At 42.3% G+C, this 18,854-nt stretch overlaps 1 protein-coding gene across 1 annotated transcript in view; it reads left to right on the top strand.

The window, feature by feature from the left end:
* The first annotated feature begins 3,763 nt into the window (after nucleotides 1-3,763).
* The window catches only part of LPCAT3 (lysophosphatidylcholine acyltransferase 3), a 40,248-nt gene continuing 25,157 nt past the window's right edge, over nucleotides 3,764-18,854 (top strand). Inside the window, exon 1 of the mRNA XM_025995293.2 lies at nucleotides 3,764-4,271. Within this exon, the coding sequence (XP_025851078.1) occupies nucleotides 4,010-4,271 (262 nt within the window). The 5' untranslated portion in view covers nucleotides 3,764-4,009. The remainder of the gene's footprint in view (nucleotides 4,272-18,854) is intronic.

Raw genomic sequence — 18,854 nt, forward strand, 5'->3', positions numbered from 1 at the left:
AAGTTGAAGCAGTAATTTTAAATCTTGGGGTTTGACATCACAAAGGTGGGCAGCCTGGGTGGCTCAGCGGTTTAGCGTTGCCTTTGGCCCAGGATGTGATCCTGGAGCCTGCTTCTCCCTCTGCCTGCATCTCTGCCAATCTCTCTCTCTCTCTCTCTCTCTCTCTCTCTGCCTCTCATGAATAAATAAATAAAATCTTTTAAAAAAAACACACCACAAAGGTTTATTTCTTACTCAAGCCAAGTCTGGAGCCCCTTCTCCTACCTTATAGCAATACCATACAGAACATATGGCCCCTGCAAGGTTACAATAGCAAGGGAAAAGAGACATTTGGGAGTCACTCTGGCTCTTTACTACCTTGGCCATTTCTGCTTATAGTTCATTGGCCATAACTAGTCACAGGGTCCGAAGCTGACTGCAAGGGAGTTGAAAAATCATAGGCACATGCATGGATATTGAGTGAGTACCAACCCCCACGTCTGCCATGGTGAGAAAGTGAGATTATTTTCACAAAATTATGGCAGGGAGGGAAAGAGGACAGTACTACAGAGAAAGCCAAGGTGTTCTAAGATGGGAAGCCCTACTGATAATAATAGACAGAGATCAAGGAGCCAATGGGAAGGAAAGAAAGAAGGGAGGAAGGGAAAAATAGAAAGACATCTTGAGATTGCTGTAGAGGGAAGGGAAGGACAGGGAAAAGTAGCAAGAAAAGAAGGATCTCACAAATACATTTTGTTTATTTCTATACAAACACTCCCACTTCGTTTTATAATTATCTCTTCATATCTTTCTTCCCACTAGGCACAGAGCTTCTTGAGGGCAGGGATTGTCTCTTATTCATCTTTGTATTGAGGGTCCAGCACAGACCCTGACTTAGTAAGTGCTCGGTGTGTTTAATTACAAAGTGAGAGGCCATATAATCTCTTCCACTCACCAGTTACTGTAACTGGGGAAAGAGGTGCTGCACTGGAGCAGTAGGAAGAATGAAGAGAATGTGTCTGACCAAACACTTGAGGAGAAAGGAAAATAGGCACCTGTTGTGTCAACAGAGACACAGCCTCAGTCCCATGCCCACCCTTCTTTTTTTTTTTTATTTTAAATTTATGTGTTTATTTATGATAGTCATACAGAGAGAGAGAGAGAGGCAGAGACACAGGCAGAGGGAGAAGCAGGCTCCATGCACCGAGAGCCCGACGTGGGATTCGATCCTGGGTCTCCAGGATCGCGCCCTGGGCCAAAGGCAGGCGCCAAACCGCTGCGCCACCCAGGGATCCCCCATGCCCACCCTTCTCTTGGAACACCAGCAGCGCAAGAAGGAGCAGACATGTTATCCAGTCATATTAACACAAAGAAAAAACAGCTTTCTGCATTTTAAAAAATGATTTATTTATTTGTTTTTTGTTTGTTTATTTGAGAGAGCATGCACGTGTGCACAAGCAGGGGGAGGAGCAGAAGGCAAGAGGCAGAGAGTGGAGACTCCCCACTGAGCACAGAGCTCTACAGTTGGAGCTCAATTTCACCATCCTGAGATCATGACCTGAGCTGAAACCAAGAGTCAGACACTCAACCACCCTGGTGTCCCACAAGTTTTTACATTTTTAAACAAGGTCTAATTGACTAGATGCTTTAACAAATATATTTTACTTATTCAGCAAATAAGATTTTGTAACAATCTGAAATAACATCTAGCCAAACACTTCAGCAAAATCTAATAAAGTTAAAGGCATGCATAACCTACAACCCATAATTCCCCTCTTGATCACAAACACTAGAGAAGTCTTTTTTTCAATGAGGATCATGAACTATTGGTACATATTGATATCAAGTTAGTGGATCTTAATCAACAATTTTTAGTGCATTAAAATAGAGGAGAAAGTGTCAGAGAACACACACTAGTATGGCAGCGTGTAATGTGGATATGTATGTGTAAGTATTATATGTGTATGTGTCTAGTGTATAAACATATGTGTATACTGGATAGCAATGTGTTTCTTACAGAAGATCTCAGTTAAAAAAAAAAAAGTTTGACGTCACAGGCCTAGAGAAATTCTCACTCTTGCTTAAAGGAGAATGCTCACTGCAGCAAAGTTTGTCATAAAATAAACAAATAGGAAATGATCCAAGTATTCCTCAACCTGACTTTGAAAAATTAAATGTGGTATAATCATACAATGAATGGATTAGAGCTACATGTAAAATCATGACTATATCTCAATAAAGATTAACCATAAAAACAACCTGCAAAATTATCCATTCACTGTAACACCATTAATATTAAGAGCATGCAAACTATATTGTATGTTCTCTTTAGATGCACATTGTATGTAAGGTAAAAAATAGGCATGGGATTGATAAATATCAAAGTCAGCAAAGTAGTGACCTCCAAGAAGGGAAAGAGGGAAATGCCATGGGGAAGGAATATACCAGCCTCTTCAACTGTATATGAGATGTTTGTTTCTTAATCTAGGGGGTAGGAGAGAGTTATCTTATTTTCAACTGTTCTGAATATTTCATATTTTTAATTTTTTCCCTAAAAAAATGGGGGAGGGAGATGAAATTAACAGACTTTTTTAAAAAGGATTTCGTTTATTTATTCATTTTTTCATTTATTTATTCATGACACAGAGAGAAAGGCAGAGACATAGGCAGAGGCAGAAGCAGGCTCCCTACAGGGAGCCCAATGCAGGACTCGATCCCAGGACCCCGGGATCATGCCCTGAGCTGAAGGCTGAGGCTAAACCGCTGAGCCACTCAGGCGTCCCAAATTTAACAGACTTAACTTTAAATTCAGTCTCTACCACTTACTGGCAAAGGAACTTAGTAAGTTCCTTAATTTCTCCAAGCTTCTGCCTATAAGAGGACATCAAAATTAAAAAAAAAAAAATCCTGTTTCACAGCCAAATTAAATGCGATAATATGGATATAAGTGCTTTATGATGCGCAAGGTGCTACAGAAGTATATGCCATAATTGCACAAGAACGTTCCACAAATTCCAGTTTTTACAAGAAACTCTTAGTGTTCTTTTGTTACGTACTCTCGTAGAACCTTGCTCCTTTCCTTCAGAGCACGTACTTTTGCTTTCAACTACACATGCGTTAACACTATTATGACTGTGCATCATCCCCCACTCCATAGCTTTGGGCTCATCATTATATTCCCCAGAGGACAGCACAGTCCCAGGCACACTTAGCAAAAAGCGCTCAACACATTTTTGTTAGCGCAATCCAAACAGTGGTTACGTTAGGAAGAATGGGGAAGCAAGGTGGCAAGAAAGAACTCTTATTTTAAGAGTTTAAATAAAAACTGTTTGAACCTTGACCATGAGCCCGTATTACTTAGTGACAAATTATTTTAAATGAAACTAAAAAGGACTAAATCGGCATACCTCAGTTTCCCCGCCTCTCGGAAGAGGGTAAGGGTTTAATATAAGAAATTACGTGAAAAGGGGATGCATGAAATAAAAGGAGCAGTGTTCTGGGGTGCTGGGCTCCCCCTAGACCCTTGCGGGGTGAAGGCGGCGCACCTAACGGTTTGAGAACGGCCCGGAGGTGCCGTTAGGAGGCGCTCGCGAAGCCGCTCCAGGAATTCCCGCCCTCTCCGTTACATGCCCCAGTAACCCCGGCGCGCCGGCGACCGAGAGTAACCTCGCGGTCGGGTGACGGCTCCCCCCCCCCCGCCCCGACTCTCGCCTGCTCCCGCCTCAGCCAATAGGGAGGCAGCGCACGAGCCGGCCGGACACTCGCCCTCACCGACTCCTCCCCCAAGCAGTTAGAACCGAGTTGTACAATCACCTCGCCGCCGGGTTTAGACTTTTCCAATCGCAACTCCAGTTCCCGATTCCAAGCCCCGCCCCCGGCCTGCCCCGCGTTCATTCTCGGCGGGAGTCACCTTTGCTTTACAAACGTTCAGACCCGCCCTCTGCCTACCTTGCTGCGTTAGGCCCCGCCCCCCTGCTCGGACCGACCAATAGCCGGAGGAGCCCGGAGCCGCTGGGCGGGCCCGCAGCCAATGCGCACGCCGTGGGCGGGCTCCGGGCCGGAATTGGGGGTGAAGCTACAGCCTTGTGCCCACATTCGGGGCGCGCGGAGCTGGGGTCCCTGGGGGACGCCCGGAGCTAAGATGGCGTCCGCAGCTGAGGGGGACGTGGGAACGGTGGCAGAGCTGGCGAGGGTGCTGCGGTGGGGGTTCGACGAGCTGAGCCTTAACAAGTTGGCGACGTCCCTGGGCGCGTCGGAACAGGCGCTGCGGCTCATCATCTCCATCTTTATGGGTAAGGACCCTCCTGCCTCGCTCCGCCCCCTCGCAGAGCCCCGGGGAATGGGGACGTGACCCCCTCCCTCACTTTCCGGAGCCACCGAGGGAGGCTTGGTGGGGGCGCGGGTGTGAATCCTAAATCACGCCAACCAGCTATCGAGAGGAAGACAAGTCTTTCCTCGAGTCTGGGGGCGCCCTCTGAACCTCTTTACCTTCCTCCTCGACCCCCTCTGTACCCTTCTGGCCCCTTATTTGGCGCCACCACCGTCTCATCCTGCCGTGATCTACCCCGTGTCCCCGCGACCTGTCCTTATTTGTCTCTCTCTCTTGAGTTCTACTCTGTCCATGTGTACTGCTGTCTGTTATTAATATCAACTCTCACACATGCGCGCTTCTTGTCGGTAGGCATAGGCTCCCTAACTTAGGTATTACCCTGTGGGTCCCTACCCCGTATCCTATACTTCCATATTCGGAGTCTTTTTCTGCATTGCCAGCTTATATTACACTTTCTTCTCTTTTTCTGTCCTGTTTGTAATATTTCCTCTGATACCATATTGCTTCCCCCCTCCCTTAACCTCTCACCTATCATTTACCCTGGGATATCATTTTAACGCTGCGCTTGGGAAACTGGATTGACAGCTCCCTTAAAAACTATGCTACTCCAAGCGTTTATTACCCATATGGTTCAAAGGATGTGCTGTGTCTGACTTTGTGTCACAACAAGCTGTATTATAACTGCTTTATAGGCTTTTTTTTTACTGCATCCTTCCTCCATGGTTTTTTTAATATAGGGAAGCAGCATGGCCTAATGAGGAAAAGAAAAAGAAGTGTAGACTTGGAAGGCAAGCAAGGGAAGACCCACCCCTGCTGCTGCTTGCAAACTGTGAGACTCTGAGCAAGTCACTTAACCTCTCTGCGCCTTGATTTGCTTATCTATGAAAGGAGGACAGTAATGCCTACCTAACAGGATAGCTTGCAAAGTCCTGTAGGAATTCAAAGGTCAAGATCTGATGCATAAATATTTGAATAGTTGGAAGGTTTTATGAAGGTTATGGGACTTTAGCTAGGAGAGTAGGGGTGGGGAAAGCAAATAGGACTAGAACAAAAGCAGATTAGAGATCAGAGTCGTTAAAAGTTAGAGATAAAAGTTGGGCAGATGTGGAACGCCTTGAATGCCAGAAGGAAGTTTGGAATGTACCCAGTAGTCAGTAGAGACATTGGCATATAATATCACTGAAGGGTGTTAAAGTAGGTCTAGATAATGTGAGGCATTATTTTATATTTAAATAACATTAGCAGCTAATAGAATTGTTACTTGCCTTTTACATATAAAACCAAGCTGATCTTCCTTTCTTCCAACTAGTCACCTTTTCCCTCCCTTGTAGAATTGTAAAATTTTCGAGGCGAAAGTCACCTCAATCTCTCTCAGATCTAACCCAGATTTATCAACACCCCTAATCTTCTTCGCACCACAGCAGCTTTGAACTTCTCCTTGAGCCTTGTTTCTCACCCAGTTATTTGTTGGGATTGTAATTGGCAATTAAGAGTGTTTACATTCATTAGTTTGGAAGCTCACTGTTGATTTCTCAACTATAAATTGAAAACATAACACAAGTAGCAACAAATTATTAGGGGCAACCTGTTAAATGGAGCTAGGGCTGAAATTAGGACTTGGAATGTGTCCTTTTTGTGCTGACATCATCAAATACTGCCTGTGTACTCCTGGTGAGCTACTGCTCCGTACTATCATGGGGGATACTGGGGAATTGTTTCTCCATATCTTTCCCATTATGATCCGTCATCAAGTGATAAACACTTTGTGCAATACACCTACTGCACTCCCAAGTCCCTTTGACAGTCTACCATTTTCCAGATCCCTCCTTCCTAACTCCCACGTGCTGTTGCCTTCAGTTAACTCAGTATTTCTCATGTTTAGATGGGCTTGGGGCTTCACGTTGCCTCAGATGAGGCATAGCTCTTACGCGTAGATATACAGGGTTGTGTTTTCTAGGTATGGATTAAATATGTACATGTCAACATAAGTTGATAAGCTTGACATGTGCATGAAGGAAAGAGTGCATTCTGGTTGTAAATGCTTTCCTTACAAAGGTACTACCATTTCTGTGTATTGTAACCTAGAGACCAGTAGCCTTTCAGCACTGGATGGAGTTCCTGTGGATGGAGTTCCTGGTTCAGGAACCCCACTGTCTTGGGGAACTGGGATACTGGAAAAAATCCTTGTTAGCTCTACCAAGAAGGCCTGTAGTCCATAATGATTTATGACCCACTTTCCACTAATTTACAATAAATATGGGTTAAAGACACTTTAATGCAGATACCCCAAGGAAAGAACTAGGTATATCAGACATTCATGTTTTAAAGTATGAATACCCTGTTTTAAAAAAGAGATTTTTTTTCTCTTTTTCTTTTCTTTTTTTTTTTTCTTTTTTCTTTTTTTTTTTTTTTTTTTTTTTTTTTTTTTTTAGAAAGATAGCAATTGGGGAAAGAGTGGGGAAGGGGCAGAAGAAGAGGGAGAGAGAGAGAGTTTTAAGCAGACTTCATGCTCAGCGCAGAGCAGGGCTTGATCTCACAACCCTGAGATCCTGATCTGAGCTGAAATCGAGTCGGATGCTTAACCAACTGGGCCAAGCAAGCACCCCTAAAGTATGAATAATTTTTAATCAGATAGTCTCATTGCTATTTCTTAACATCTTACCTTTCCTACTTGAGTTCTGTGTACAGATCTTGGGGTCGGCTGTAGATCATTAAAGCAGTAGTTTTCAAACCTTTTTGACTGGGACCCATGGCAAGAAATATGCTTTAACTATGACCCAGTACACAGACATGTATATATATATGTATCTGAAACAAAAGCTTCAAGAGAACATTACTCATCCTTACATAAGCTGTGTGTTTAGCTAGTTTCTATTTTGCTTTTTCTTATTACTTAATGACCCACTAAGTTGATTTCATGACTTATTAATGGGTTACAAGTAGTTTGAAAAATCTTGAGTTAGAGGCTGTAATTTTTAATATCCAGCACTTCAAGGAAAGGATAAGCTTATGAGGATTGTTGCATTGGATTATTTTGTACAGCCAGAAAACTCCATTAAAGGTATATGTGTATGTTTGTCTTTTTTAAGATCACAGGGAATTTGGTGGAAGGTGAATTTTGCTGTGGTGAAATTTGCTGGGAAATACAACTGGAAAATAATTCCCCTTGAACACCTGGGGTCTCATCACTTAAGTATCACTTAGGATACTTAATTCTGTAGTTTTGGAATGTTGCAAAGGTCCAGAGCCCACAGCCAAGAAGGAATTCTTGAGACATCTTTGGTGCCAAAAGGTGATTTTATGAAAGCACAGGGATGGGACCCGTGGGCAGAAAGAGCTGCACTGGCTGATTATATACTTGGGAGTCCCAAGGAGGTAAGGAAAAATGGAGGTGTCCAAAAGGACTTGGAAATGCTAAAGAAGAACCTCAGGATACTGGAGGCCTTACTATTATCAAGCTAAGGTTTACTTTTTCCCTCTACCAAAGCATTGGCCTTAAGATAGTTCAAAATAGGGGTGCCTAGGTGGCTCAGTCTGTTGAGTGGTTGAGCATCTGCCTTCAGCTCAGGTCATAATCCTGGGGTCTTGGGATTGAGCTTCCTGCTCAGTGAGGAATCTACTTCTCCCTCTCCTTCTGCAGCTCCCTCTCCTTGTGCTTGCTGTCTCTCTCTGTCAAATAAATAATTTTTTTAAGGTAGTTGGAAGTTTCCTGGAGGAATGTCATACATATCCCACCCAGGAGTGGCAGGGAGGGAGGAGTTTGAGGGGTGTCAGCTTGTGCTTTGTCCTCAGTTTGCTTTCTGATCCCTTGTCAATAACATGGATTGTTCCCAATAAATTCAATAAAATGTACCTACTATGAGTTAAACCCTTTGCTTGACCCTGCAAGGACAAGTACACTGTGCAGTATGAGTAATCAAGCCAGGCACTCAAAAGTATTCCATAGGGTTAGAGGGATGAGATAAGTACTCTAATAACCACAATACAAAGCAGAAATCTAAGTGCCATAAGAGAATTACAAAACTTTATGATACTGAAAGATTGGACCTTTAATGAACTTTGAAAGCTGAATAAGGTTCCAGCAGACTTAGACGGTAAGACTAAAGGAATAGCGTGAGCAGAGACATTGAGGTAGGAATGTGTGATGACATGGCCAAGAACAGGAAGTAGTCTACTTGGACTAAAACAGGACTTAAATAGAGAAGTGCTGGAAATAAGGCTGGAGGGGTGCCTGGTTGGCTTACTCAGTTGAGCATCCGACTCTTGATTTTGGTTCAGTTCATGATCTCAGGGTCCTGGGATGGAACACCATGTCAGGTTCTGCTCTGGCATGGAGCCTGCTTGGGAGTCTCCCTCCCTCTCCCACTGCACACTCCCAAAAAAGGAATACTGGAAAGGTAGGTCATAGAGCCTGGAAAGCCTAGGCAAAGGGTTCGTACTTAATTAAGTAGGTGATAGGTAGGTATTTGAAAGGGCAATAATTTGACCAGAGCTGTATTAGGAAGATAACACAGCATGGGGTGATATGAAGTAGACACAGACAAGAAGTAGGGAAACCAATGAGAAAGAACAATGATCCAGATGGTTATATTGATTTGGAGGCAAAGTGGTTACACCAAGAGGGGAAAATATGAATCTTGTGTGAGATATTTTCAGAACACAGAATCTTTTGAAAGGTAGCTTCTGCATACACTTGCATCTACATAGCTGCTCATGCCAGAAATCTAAGGATCAGCCTTGCCTCCTCCCTTTCACTCTCACCCCATATCGCAGTCCCCAAGTCCTGTCAGTACCACCTCCAAATTTCTAAATTGTGTTTCAGATACGTCCCCTTTTCTCCATCACCACAACCGCTGACCATCTGTTACCAGAACCACACGAATAGCCTCCCAACTGGTCTCTAATTCTGTTCTCGCCCCTCCCAAAGCAAAATGGTCCAATCCTGTGCCTCTCTTGCTCAGAACTCTTCAAAGGCTTCTGAACAGTCAGTAAGCCCCTGCCTGCTCTTCCAGCCTCATCTCAAACAAGTTCACAACTTTTTAGCCACATAGTGGTCTTCTTTCAGTTCCTTGGAGAAAGGCATTAAGCCCTTTCCTACCTCGGAGTCTTTGTACGTGCTAATGCAGCTGCCTAGAATGTTCTTCATTCATTAGTCACCTGACAGGCTCCTTTCATCTTTTGGGTCTCAGTTCAAATTGTCACTTCCTCTGAGAGTTCTTTTCTGGTTCTCATTTTATATGATGTCTCCTGTTTTACTTTCTCGTACAGACTGAAATTTCCTTCCACTTGTATATTCCAATTGGTAATTCTGTATTTGTGGATGAGAGGATGAGAGCCGAAAACGTGTTAGTTTTGTCCACCATAGTATTCCCAGAGTTGAACACTGTGCCTGCTTTATGGGAAAGGCCCAGGAACTATTTGTTGACAAAGTGAGCATGTGAATGAATGACTTGGCAACTGATTAAATGGATGATGAAGAAGCAGTTTAAAAACAAACAAACCCAAAAAAAGTTCTGCCTGAATAGCTAGAAAGATAATGATATCTCACAAATGCAGAGACATTAGGAGGATCATCAAATACTGTTTGATGCCAGGTAATGATCTCGTTTTGGATTTGTTCTAGGTTCCCAAGGCATCTCCAGGTGTCTTAAGAGTTGAGAAACCCAAACGAGCTCAGGAGAGAAGTTAGACTACAGATACGGTTTTAGGAGTCAGTACTGGTATCATAATTGAATCAGGGAGGGCATGAAATGCCATGGTAAAGCTTGTACGGAGAGAAGAGCACCCAATTCTTGTTGATGGAGTATGTTAACATTGCCACCTCTGATCAATAATAACAACTGTTGACATTTATGAAGGATTTGGCACATATCAGACATTGTCTGAAGTGCTCAACAATACCCCACCTACACCTGCTAAGTCACCCATAAGATCATTAAATTGCTGTTATCATCACCCTTGTGCAGGTAGGAAATGGGGGCCTTCAAAGGTTAAGTAGCTTGTCTGAGGTCATACCCATTTCTACCCAACTCTAATGTCCCTGCTGTTGAGCACATTGGAATTGCGAAGAGAATGCAGGGATGGAAACGGTAAATGCCCATGGTGTCCTCTTCTCTTCACTTAGGTGGTTAAACCAAGATGTAATCAGCATGTGAAATACCTCTCAGCATCCAAGGCTGGAGCTGGCCAAATGGAGCAGATGGCCACCTGCTTAGCCTGAGTGTGTTCTCCTCTGGTGTTGGCCATGACTGCAGCTTGGCTATTAGACTTATCAGAAATTGCATTTGGGGGGTACCTGAGGGGCTCAGTCAGTTAAGTAGCTGACTCTTGATTTCGTCTCAGGGTTGTGAGATTGAGCCCCATGTTGGGCTCCCTGTTCATCAGGGAGTCTGCTTCAGAATTCTCTCTCTCCTTCTGCCCTTCCTCTTTCTCTCTCTCAAATAAATACATAAATCTTTTAAAAAGGAAGAAAGAAATTGTACTCAGGAGGGTAAGGATTCATTCTTCAGAGGTTCATGTTAGCATCACTAAGGTTAACAACCTTTAAAATCAAAGTAGATCCTGCACTCAGTTCCCTTTGGACTAAAGTCAGGTCTGGCCCTTCAGAACTAAATCTGTTATTCAGTGCAAAAAACTCTCTTCAGGTAGCACTGAAATTGCAATATAAAGAGACCAAAGCCAAGCTAGATGGAAATTAAACAGCATTAGCTAAACAAATGGGACTACTGACCATAATAGGAAGCAGGGTCCAGAAATTCTACTACTAGAAAATAAGGGGGTTGTCTTAGATAACTTTAAAGCCTCCTTCCAATTCTAGAAGCCTAGATATATTCTACGTTTTGAGACTTTATTCTAATTCTTAGCCACAGATTTTATTGTAGTCTAAATCTTTCTGTTTGAAGATTTTTCTTTCTTTCCTTTCCTTTCCTTTCTTTCTTTCTTTCTTTCTTTCTTTCTTTCTTTCTTTCTTTCTTTCTTTCTTTCTTTTTAGAGAGGGTAGGGAATGGAGCAGAGGGAGAGAGAGAGAATCCCAAGCAGGCTCCACATCTAGTGTGGAGTCTGATGCAGGGCTCAGTTTCACAACCCTGAGTTCAAGACCTGTGCTAAAATCAAGAGTCTGTTGCTTAATCGACTGAGCCACCCAGCTGCCCCTGGCTATTTCTTTAAATTTATTTTTTTATCCCTTTTTTATCTGCACTCCAATATCTTACGTTGCACAAAACTTCATGTTTTGAATGCCAGTATAACTTTAATGTCAAATGGAATCATTTATTTGCAGAGGCATATATAAATTTGGGCCCATGAGACTGTAGGCACACACTAGCAAAAATAATTATATACCCACTGACATTAACTCTGTCTGGGCAGCCATCAGAACTCACTGGAGGTGTTCAATGCAGCAGCCTTTCAAAAATGGGATTGGTCTTCAAAATGGAAATGGCATTTCAGCTGGACCTTAAAGATTATGGAAGATCCTAGTAAGGTAAAGATGAGAGAGGAAGCTTTCCAGCTGCAAAGAATAATGAACCTATATGTGGAGATCAGGAAAAGGGAGAAGAACCTGAAGAACAGCAAGTGGTCCTGTTTGATTAGAACAATAGAGAATCCATAAATGAGTGATAGAGAGAAACCTGACAACCTTTCAGGTAGGCGGGGGTGAAAGAATGGAGTAGGTCATAGGATGTGCATTGTCTTCAGACACCTGCTGGCGTAGGCACAGATTGTGTTTGGATTAAGTAGGTACTAGTTGTGCCACTGTAGTCTAATTATTAAACTTCAGCCGTCCATTTCCTCATGTTCCCAAAGGGCAATTTTGCTAACAGATGGAGGTTAAGAGTTAAGGAGTTTATCTGATAATTACTTAAATTGGATTTAATTCGTAACAAGCACCAATATTTGGCAATGGTGAGAAATATACATGAATTTTGAAAAATAGCATAAGTCGTCAAAGAAATGCCTTCCTTGTAGAGAATGGCTCAGGCATAGCCTTGGTGAGGATGCATCCCTCCTCCTCTGCTCTGGAAAAGTTAGGGGAGCAAACTGGAAAGATCATTAGGCACCTGTGAGGACTGAATGAGGTTACGACGTGTAAACATTTGACCAAGCATGACCCAAAGTCATTGTTAAGTAATTGTTCCCTTCCTTCCCTCAATAAGTACTCATCTCCTCCTTTTCTGAGTTTGGTCTTGGGTCCAGAAGCCCCAGGACCTCCTAGCATCTCCTGGCTTGCATCCTAAGAACTTGTTAGAAATGCCATTCTCTGGGTGCCTGGGTGGCTCAGTGGTTGAGCGTCTCAGGTTATCCCTGGGTCCTGGAATCGAGTCTCCGCTCTCCCCACAGAGAGCCTGCTTCTCCCTCTGCCTGTATCTCTGCCTCTCTCTGTGTCTCTCATGAATGAATGAATGAATGAATGAATGAATGAATAAATAACTATAAAAAAAAGAAATGTCATCTTATATCACTTGCTGTTCTTCAAATACTATTATTCTTACTGAATCTTACTGTTAATATTATTACAGTGATATCACTGTCATCTCTACTGTCTAACTCACACTCTTACCTCCACCGTCTGTTTCACACTTTTGATGAAAAGGTTAAATATGTAGGGTTGTTTTATTCACATCAGGTGGTTGGACTCCTAGTTTCATCTTTCCCCTCCTGGCTTGTGTCAGTCACCTCAAGCCATCCAACCTTCTCCTCATCTATTGTCTCCCACTTCAGAATATAGTTAATAAACTGTAACTTGTAGCTTTAACAAAAATGAAGCGCCCTAGTTGCAGCTGCCAGGGAAAGCTGTTCTAAGTAAACTGGCCTCCTCAAGCATAGAGTTTTTAAGGTAGGGCTGTGTGTGTGTGTGGATATTTTTCAGCAATTGCTGAAGTAAGGGCCCGGAGATTTAGGGCCCATCTGGAGTTCTTGGGATAAAGCAGCAGTAGTTCCTGTAGAGACCCTCAAAGCCTGTCCCTAATTCCTGCAGCCCAAAAGATGTTGTATGCATCTTTATTCCTCCCAGTTTTCAAAATGAGAAGGGGGGGTGGCGAGTCAGACACTAAAAATAAGGATAAGTAATTTCTGGATAAGAATTGCCTTTGGGCTTAAAATGGACTCGTTTTTAAATCCAAGTTCCTCTCTATTCAAACACTGGCTTTGAAGATAAAGTGAGATTCATTAAATTCTGGACACCTTGAATGAAGTATTCTAAGAACCATATGTACCAGAATTGTTAGTACTAGAGGCTTCGGGTAGAAATATCATTGCCTTCTAACTGTAGGGACATTTTGTCAGAAAGCCAGTAGAAGATCAAGCCAGAAATTATCAGACCCAGGTTTTGGTTGGGCAAATAGTCAACATGAAGTCATCAAATTGACTATTTAAATGTCCCACTATAAGCATAGGCTAAGTTTAAATTAAAAATAAAAAGCTTTTGTCAATTAAAGATGCTTTTCAGTACCAAGTATTCATGTTGCTATGGCATTTTCATAAGAAAAGCCTACATGGTCATTCTGCTACATAAAATTATAAATGGTGAGATAGTAATTTTGCAGGCAGTTCACTATAAAAGAAAAGGATTCATGTGCATATATCATGTGCAGATCTGAGGAGGATATGAGCTCCCATTAGGTTAAAGTTCTGATCACTGTATATTTGTGTATGCTGTAATGAGAAGTGGCATCCACAGAGACGTGGTAAATGCCTTCTGGCTCCTAAAGTTTCCAATTTCTGCTGTGATAGCAATTCTAAACTCAGATGGACTTGGACACCACTCTGGATCACTGTTCATAAATATGAAACTTCTCTTTGTAAGCCAGCAAACAGAGGCCAACTGGAGTGGTGCCTGTAAGTCTCCTAAGGCATATACCTCCAACAAAAGGGGGAAAGATTGATTATAGTTCGAGTACAAATATACTGGGGCCCTGACAAAAAACATTGAACCATAGTGCTTCTAGAAATCCTCATCCTCTAGCCAAAGGATAATCTGGCTCCACTTTTTAATTCTTCATTGGTTCTTCCAAAAGAGTAATAAACAGGGGTGCCTGGCTGGCTCAGTCAATAAAGTATCCAACTCTTGATCTCGGTCTTGTGAGTTGAAGCCCCATGTTGGATGTAGAGATTATTTTAAAATAATGATAATTTTTTTAATGAAAAAGGAGAGGTGCGTGGTGTCTCAGTCTGCCTTCAGCTCAGGTCATAGTTCCAGGGTCCTTAGATCAAGCCCCACATCAGGCTCCCTAGTAAGCAGGGAGTTTGCTAGTCCTTCTCCCTCAGCCCCTCTCCCCTGCTCATGCTTTTTCTCTCAAGTAAGTACAATCTTTTTTGAAAAAATGAAAAAATGACAAATGACAGAGTAGTAAACAAAAGCAAAACTAGGAACTAGACGGCATGCATTTATATTATATACACTAAGAACCTAACATAATTATGGGGACCCAGGTCATGATATCATCAAAAGCTCCCAATTTTTCAAGTCTTACCCTCTTGTTTTATAAAGTATTTAATAAATATAATTTTCTAGGGGTGCCTAGTTGGCTCCTTTGGTAAAGCATTTGACTCTTGATCTCAGCTCAGGTCTTGATCTCAGGGTCATAAGTTCAAGCCCGCATTGGGCCCCATGCTGGATGTGGAACCTACTTTAAAAAAATAAAATATATAATTTTTAAGTGTTTTTTAAATTCTTCCCAAATCTTCAAGTAACATTGAGATGCTGATAAAGAAGTAGATAATTTCCAACTTTTGTACATCAAAGGATACTATCAAGAAAATGAAAAGATAACCCACAGAATATAAAAGTATTTGTAAACCGGGCAGCCCGGGTGGCTCAGCAGTTTAGCGCCGCCTTCAGCCCAGAGCGTGATCCTGGAGACCTGGGATAGAGTCCCACGTCGGGCTTCCTGCATGTAGCCTGCTTCTCCCTCTGCCTGTGTCTCTGCCTCTCTCTCTCTCTCTCTCTCTCTCATGAATAAATAATTTTTTTAATTATTTAAAAAAAGATATTTGTAAACCACATATCTGATAAGGATCTAGTATCCAGACTATATCAAGAACTCTTATAACTCAATAATAAAAGGCAAATAACTCAATTTAAAAATGGGCAAAAGGGTATGAATAGATGTTTGTCTAAGCAAGACATACAAATGGCCAATAAGCATAGAGAAAAATGCTCAACTCATTAGTCATTAAGAAAATGCAAATTAAAATCACAGTGACATACTACTTCACACTCGCTGGTATGGCTATAATAATTTTAAAAATGGAATCAGGGGGGGATCCCTGGGTGGCTCAGCCTTTGGCCCAGGACGTGATCCTGGAGTCCCGGGACGAGTCCCGCATCAGGCTCCCGGCATGGAGGCTGCTTCTCCCTCTGCCTGTGTCTATCATGAATAAATAAATAAATAAATATTTTTTAAAACATGGAATCAGGAAGTGTTAGAACATGGATTGCTGATGGGAACGTAAAACAGTGCAGCCACCATGGAAAACCGTTTAGCAGTTTCTCAAAGTTAAACAGTTACAGTAATGACATAGTAATTCCACCCCTAGTTATATACTCAAGAGAACTGAAAGCATGTGTTCACACAAAAACTTGTACACAAATAAATGTTCATAGCATTATTATAATGGCCAAAAAGTGAAAACACCCCTTTGTCCACCAACAGATGAATGAATAAACAAAATGTTATACAGTGGAATATTCTATAGCCAAAGGGATGAAGTGCTGCTACCTTCTACAGCATGGATGAGCCTTGAAAATATTACAGTAATGCTTTCGTTATGTTAATATTATGCTAAGAAATAGCCACATTTGGTATGATTCCATTTATATAAAATGCCCAGAATAGACAGATGTAGATTGGTGATTGCCAGGGGATGAGAGGAAGATTGAATTGGAAGTGACTGCTAAAGGTGTGGGGTTTATTGTCCCAGCTAATGTAAATGTTCTGGCATTAGACACTGGTCATGGTTGCACAACACTGTGAATACACTAAAATTCCCTGAATTCTACACTTAAAAAAAAAAAACCAAAGAGGGACTGTGTATGATCTCAGGTAGAGAGAACCCAACAATTACACCTATTTAGATTCATGAGGACAATTACAGGGTGTAATGCTGTTATCTTTCCTCTTGTTAAGAGTCTTGGCTGTAAGAAAGAGCTTATTGTTTCATTTGCTGAAATGCCTGCTGAGAAAAAAGTTTCACCTACCTTGTTTGTATTTACAAAGATTAGATTTGGCAACTCCAAACACAAGAGAGAAATTCTCATGACAAGTATTTGGGAGTGTTGGAGAAAGAGCAGCTAATTAGCCACTTGACAGGTGCAATGGGACAACCCTTGGGCAACCCTAGGCCAGATCAAGTCACAACAGGAGCCAACGGGCCATTTCTCCACTGAAAACCAGTGCCATAAATTAAAAGAGGGGAAAAACCCAGGTTACTTCGTGCTAGTTAGGTATTTTTGAGAGTGAACCCATAACATGTAAAATCCAGAAAGCATTAAAAATAGGGGATTAGGAGCAACTGGCTGACTCGGTTAAGCATCTGACTGTTGATTTTGGCTTGGGTCATGATCCCAGGGTCATTGGGCTCCCTACTCAGCAGGGAGGCTGTTTCTCCCTCTGCTCCTTCTCCCTGCTCACTCAAGTTCTCTCTCACTCTCTCTCTGTGTCTCAAATAAAATCATTTTTTAAAAAACGAGGGATTGGGACATCTGGGTGGCTCACTGGTTGAGCATCTGCCTTTGGCTCATGGTGTGATCCTGGGTCTGGGCATTGAGTCCTACATCTGGCTCCCTGCAGGGAGCCTGCTTCTCCCTCTGCCTATGTCTCTGCCTCTCTGTGTCTCTCATGAATAAATAAATAAAATCTTAAATAAACAAACAACGAGGGATAATACATTTCAGGTCTATACAAGGGAAGGAAGAGGAAAAAACAGTAACAGAAAGGAAAGAAAGGAAAAGAAGAGGCAAGAGGAGGGGCGACCTGTCAGAGAGCAGGGAAGGGGGGGTGGTCTGTGGGAGCCCAGCCAGCCCACTGCTACTCACTGTGCCTGTAAAGGGCCTGTTTTCCCAGGTGATAAACATCTATGCTGAATGATTTCTATAATCCTGTCCTCTCCTGGACTTGAACAGATGCCTCTGCTGTCTGAAATACACAGCTTTAGCAAACGAAATACTGGATACTTCACCCCCAACCCCCATCTCATGGCCCCCTCCCATTTTAACCACTGCAAATCAGACTGTTAATGAACAAGGAAGAGGGGTTGTAGGGAGCAGGACACTCCCTTACTCCACATACTCACCGAGAGGTGACAATGTATCTCAAACTTCTTTTCCATATTTGCTTCCCACATACCACCCTTGCATCCCACATCCCAGCTGGCTCTTCCTACCAGTCACAATCCTGTCACAGCCTTCTCGGCCTCATGCCTCCTCAGGCCTGTGCAGCCATGGAGCCAGGATCCCACTTATGCCAAATGCCCTACCCCACCCCAAACCCCCACCAGAACTTATGTGGGGAATATGCCTGTCATTTGGAAGACCTCAGATGAAGCCCAAAACACAGGATTCTGGGAGTAGAGTATTTTCTGACCTGTGCCAAGTTTTGTTGTAGTGGCTGATTTTTTTTTTTAAATCCAAGATTTGGGAGACCTGAAGTTTTTCTAATCTTGGGGACCTTTTTTAAGAAAAAGGCTACAAAAATAGCTTATAAGTTTCACAAATACTTATGACAATGTGAACATGTTAGCTCCTACCTCCACCACCACTCTACCCTCCCCAGGGACTTAAAAAGGGCCTCTGCAAAGGAAAGGCCTTGAAACTGAAGCTTTATTGGCCTCATGGCCAGTGGGCCTCTTCCTGGGAGTGCCAGGTGCAATTCACAGACCTTTATTTTTGAAACTTGCTAGAGGTTTAATTTAGTTAAATTATAATGAGGTGGATAGAGGCCATACCAGTTAAAAGAATACTCTAAGTTAGGCATAGATATGCTTATATAAAATATTTGCCCATACATAAATATTCTTAAAGTGGCCTCAAGGGTGTCCATGTATGATACTTTTACAGATATTTTCTCTTTTAATCTGTACAACAGCCTGCAGATATGGCTGGCACTTTGCCGAGTTCACAGATGAAGACATTGAGATACAAAGGGCCTATCTATTCACCTAAGCTGCAGAGCTGAATTTCTCAACTAGATAACTCTTAACCCCTGAGTCCAGGGATATTCTAGTTGATCAGATAATCTGGCTGGAAGTTGCCACCATGTGGTTTATTAATTTACAAAGAATTTTAAAATGTGATAAAATGCACTGAATACAGGCAACAGGGTGTCATTTCATCTTTGCTAGTTAAGGCATTTTGGTGTCTTAAAGTGCCTCAAAGTCAGTCTTGAACAGCTGTTTTCCCTGTTTAACTAAAATGGAGAAATGCCAGTCAACAGTCTCTTTTAGCATTAACATTCTTTCAGTTTAAATTTTTGTAGAATAAGTTTTAGGGAAAAACTGCTATCTAAAGTAACAAACTATGTGACCATTCAAACAAACTAGTAGTACA

Source organism: Vulpes vulpes, chromosome 8 (genome assembly GCF_048418805.1).
Source record: "Vulpes vulpes isolate BD-2025 chromosome 8, VulVul3, whole genome shotgun sequence".
NCBI classification, from domain to species: Eukaryota; Metazoa; Chordata; class Mammalia; order Carnivora; family Canidae; genus Vulpes; species Vulpes vulpes.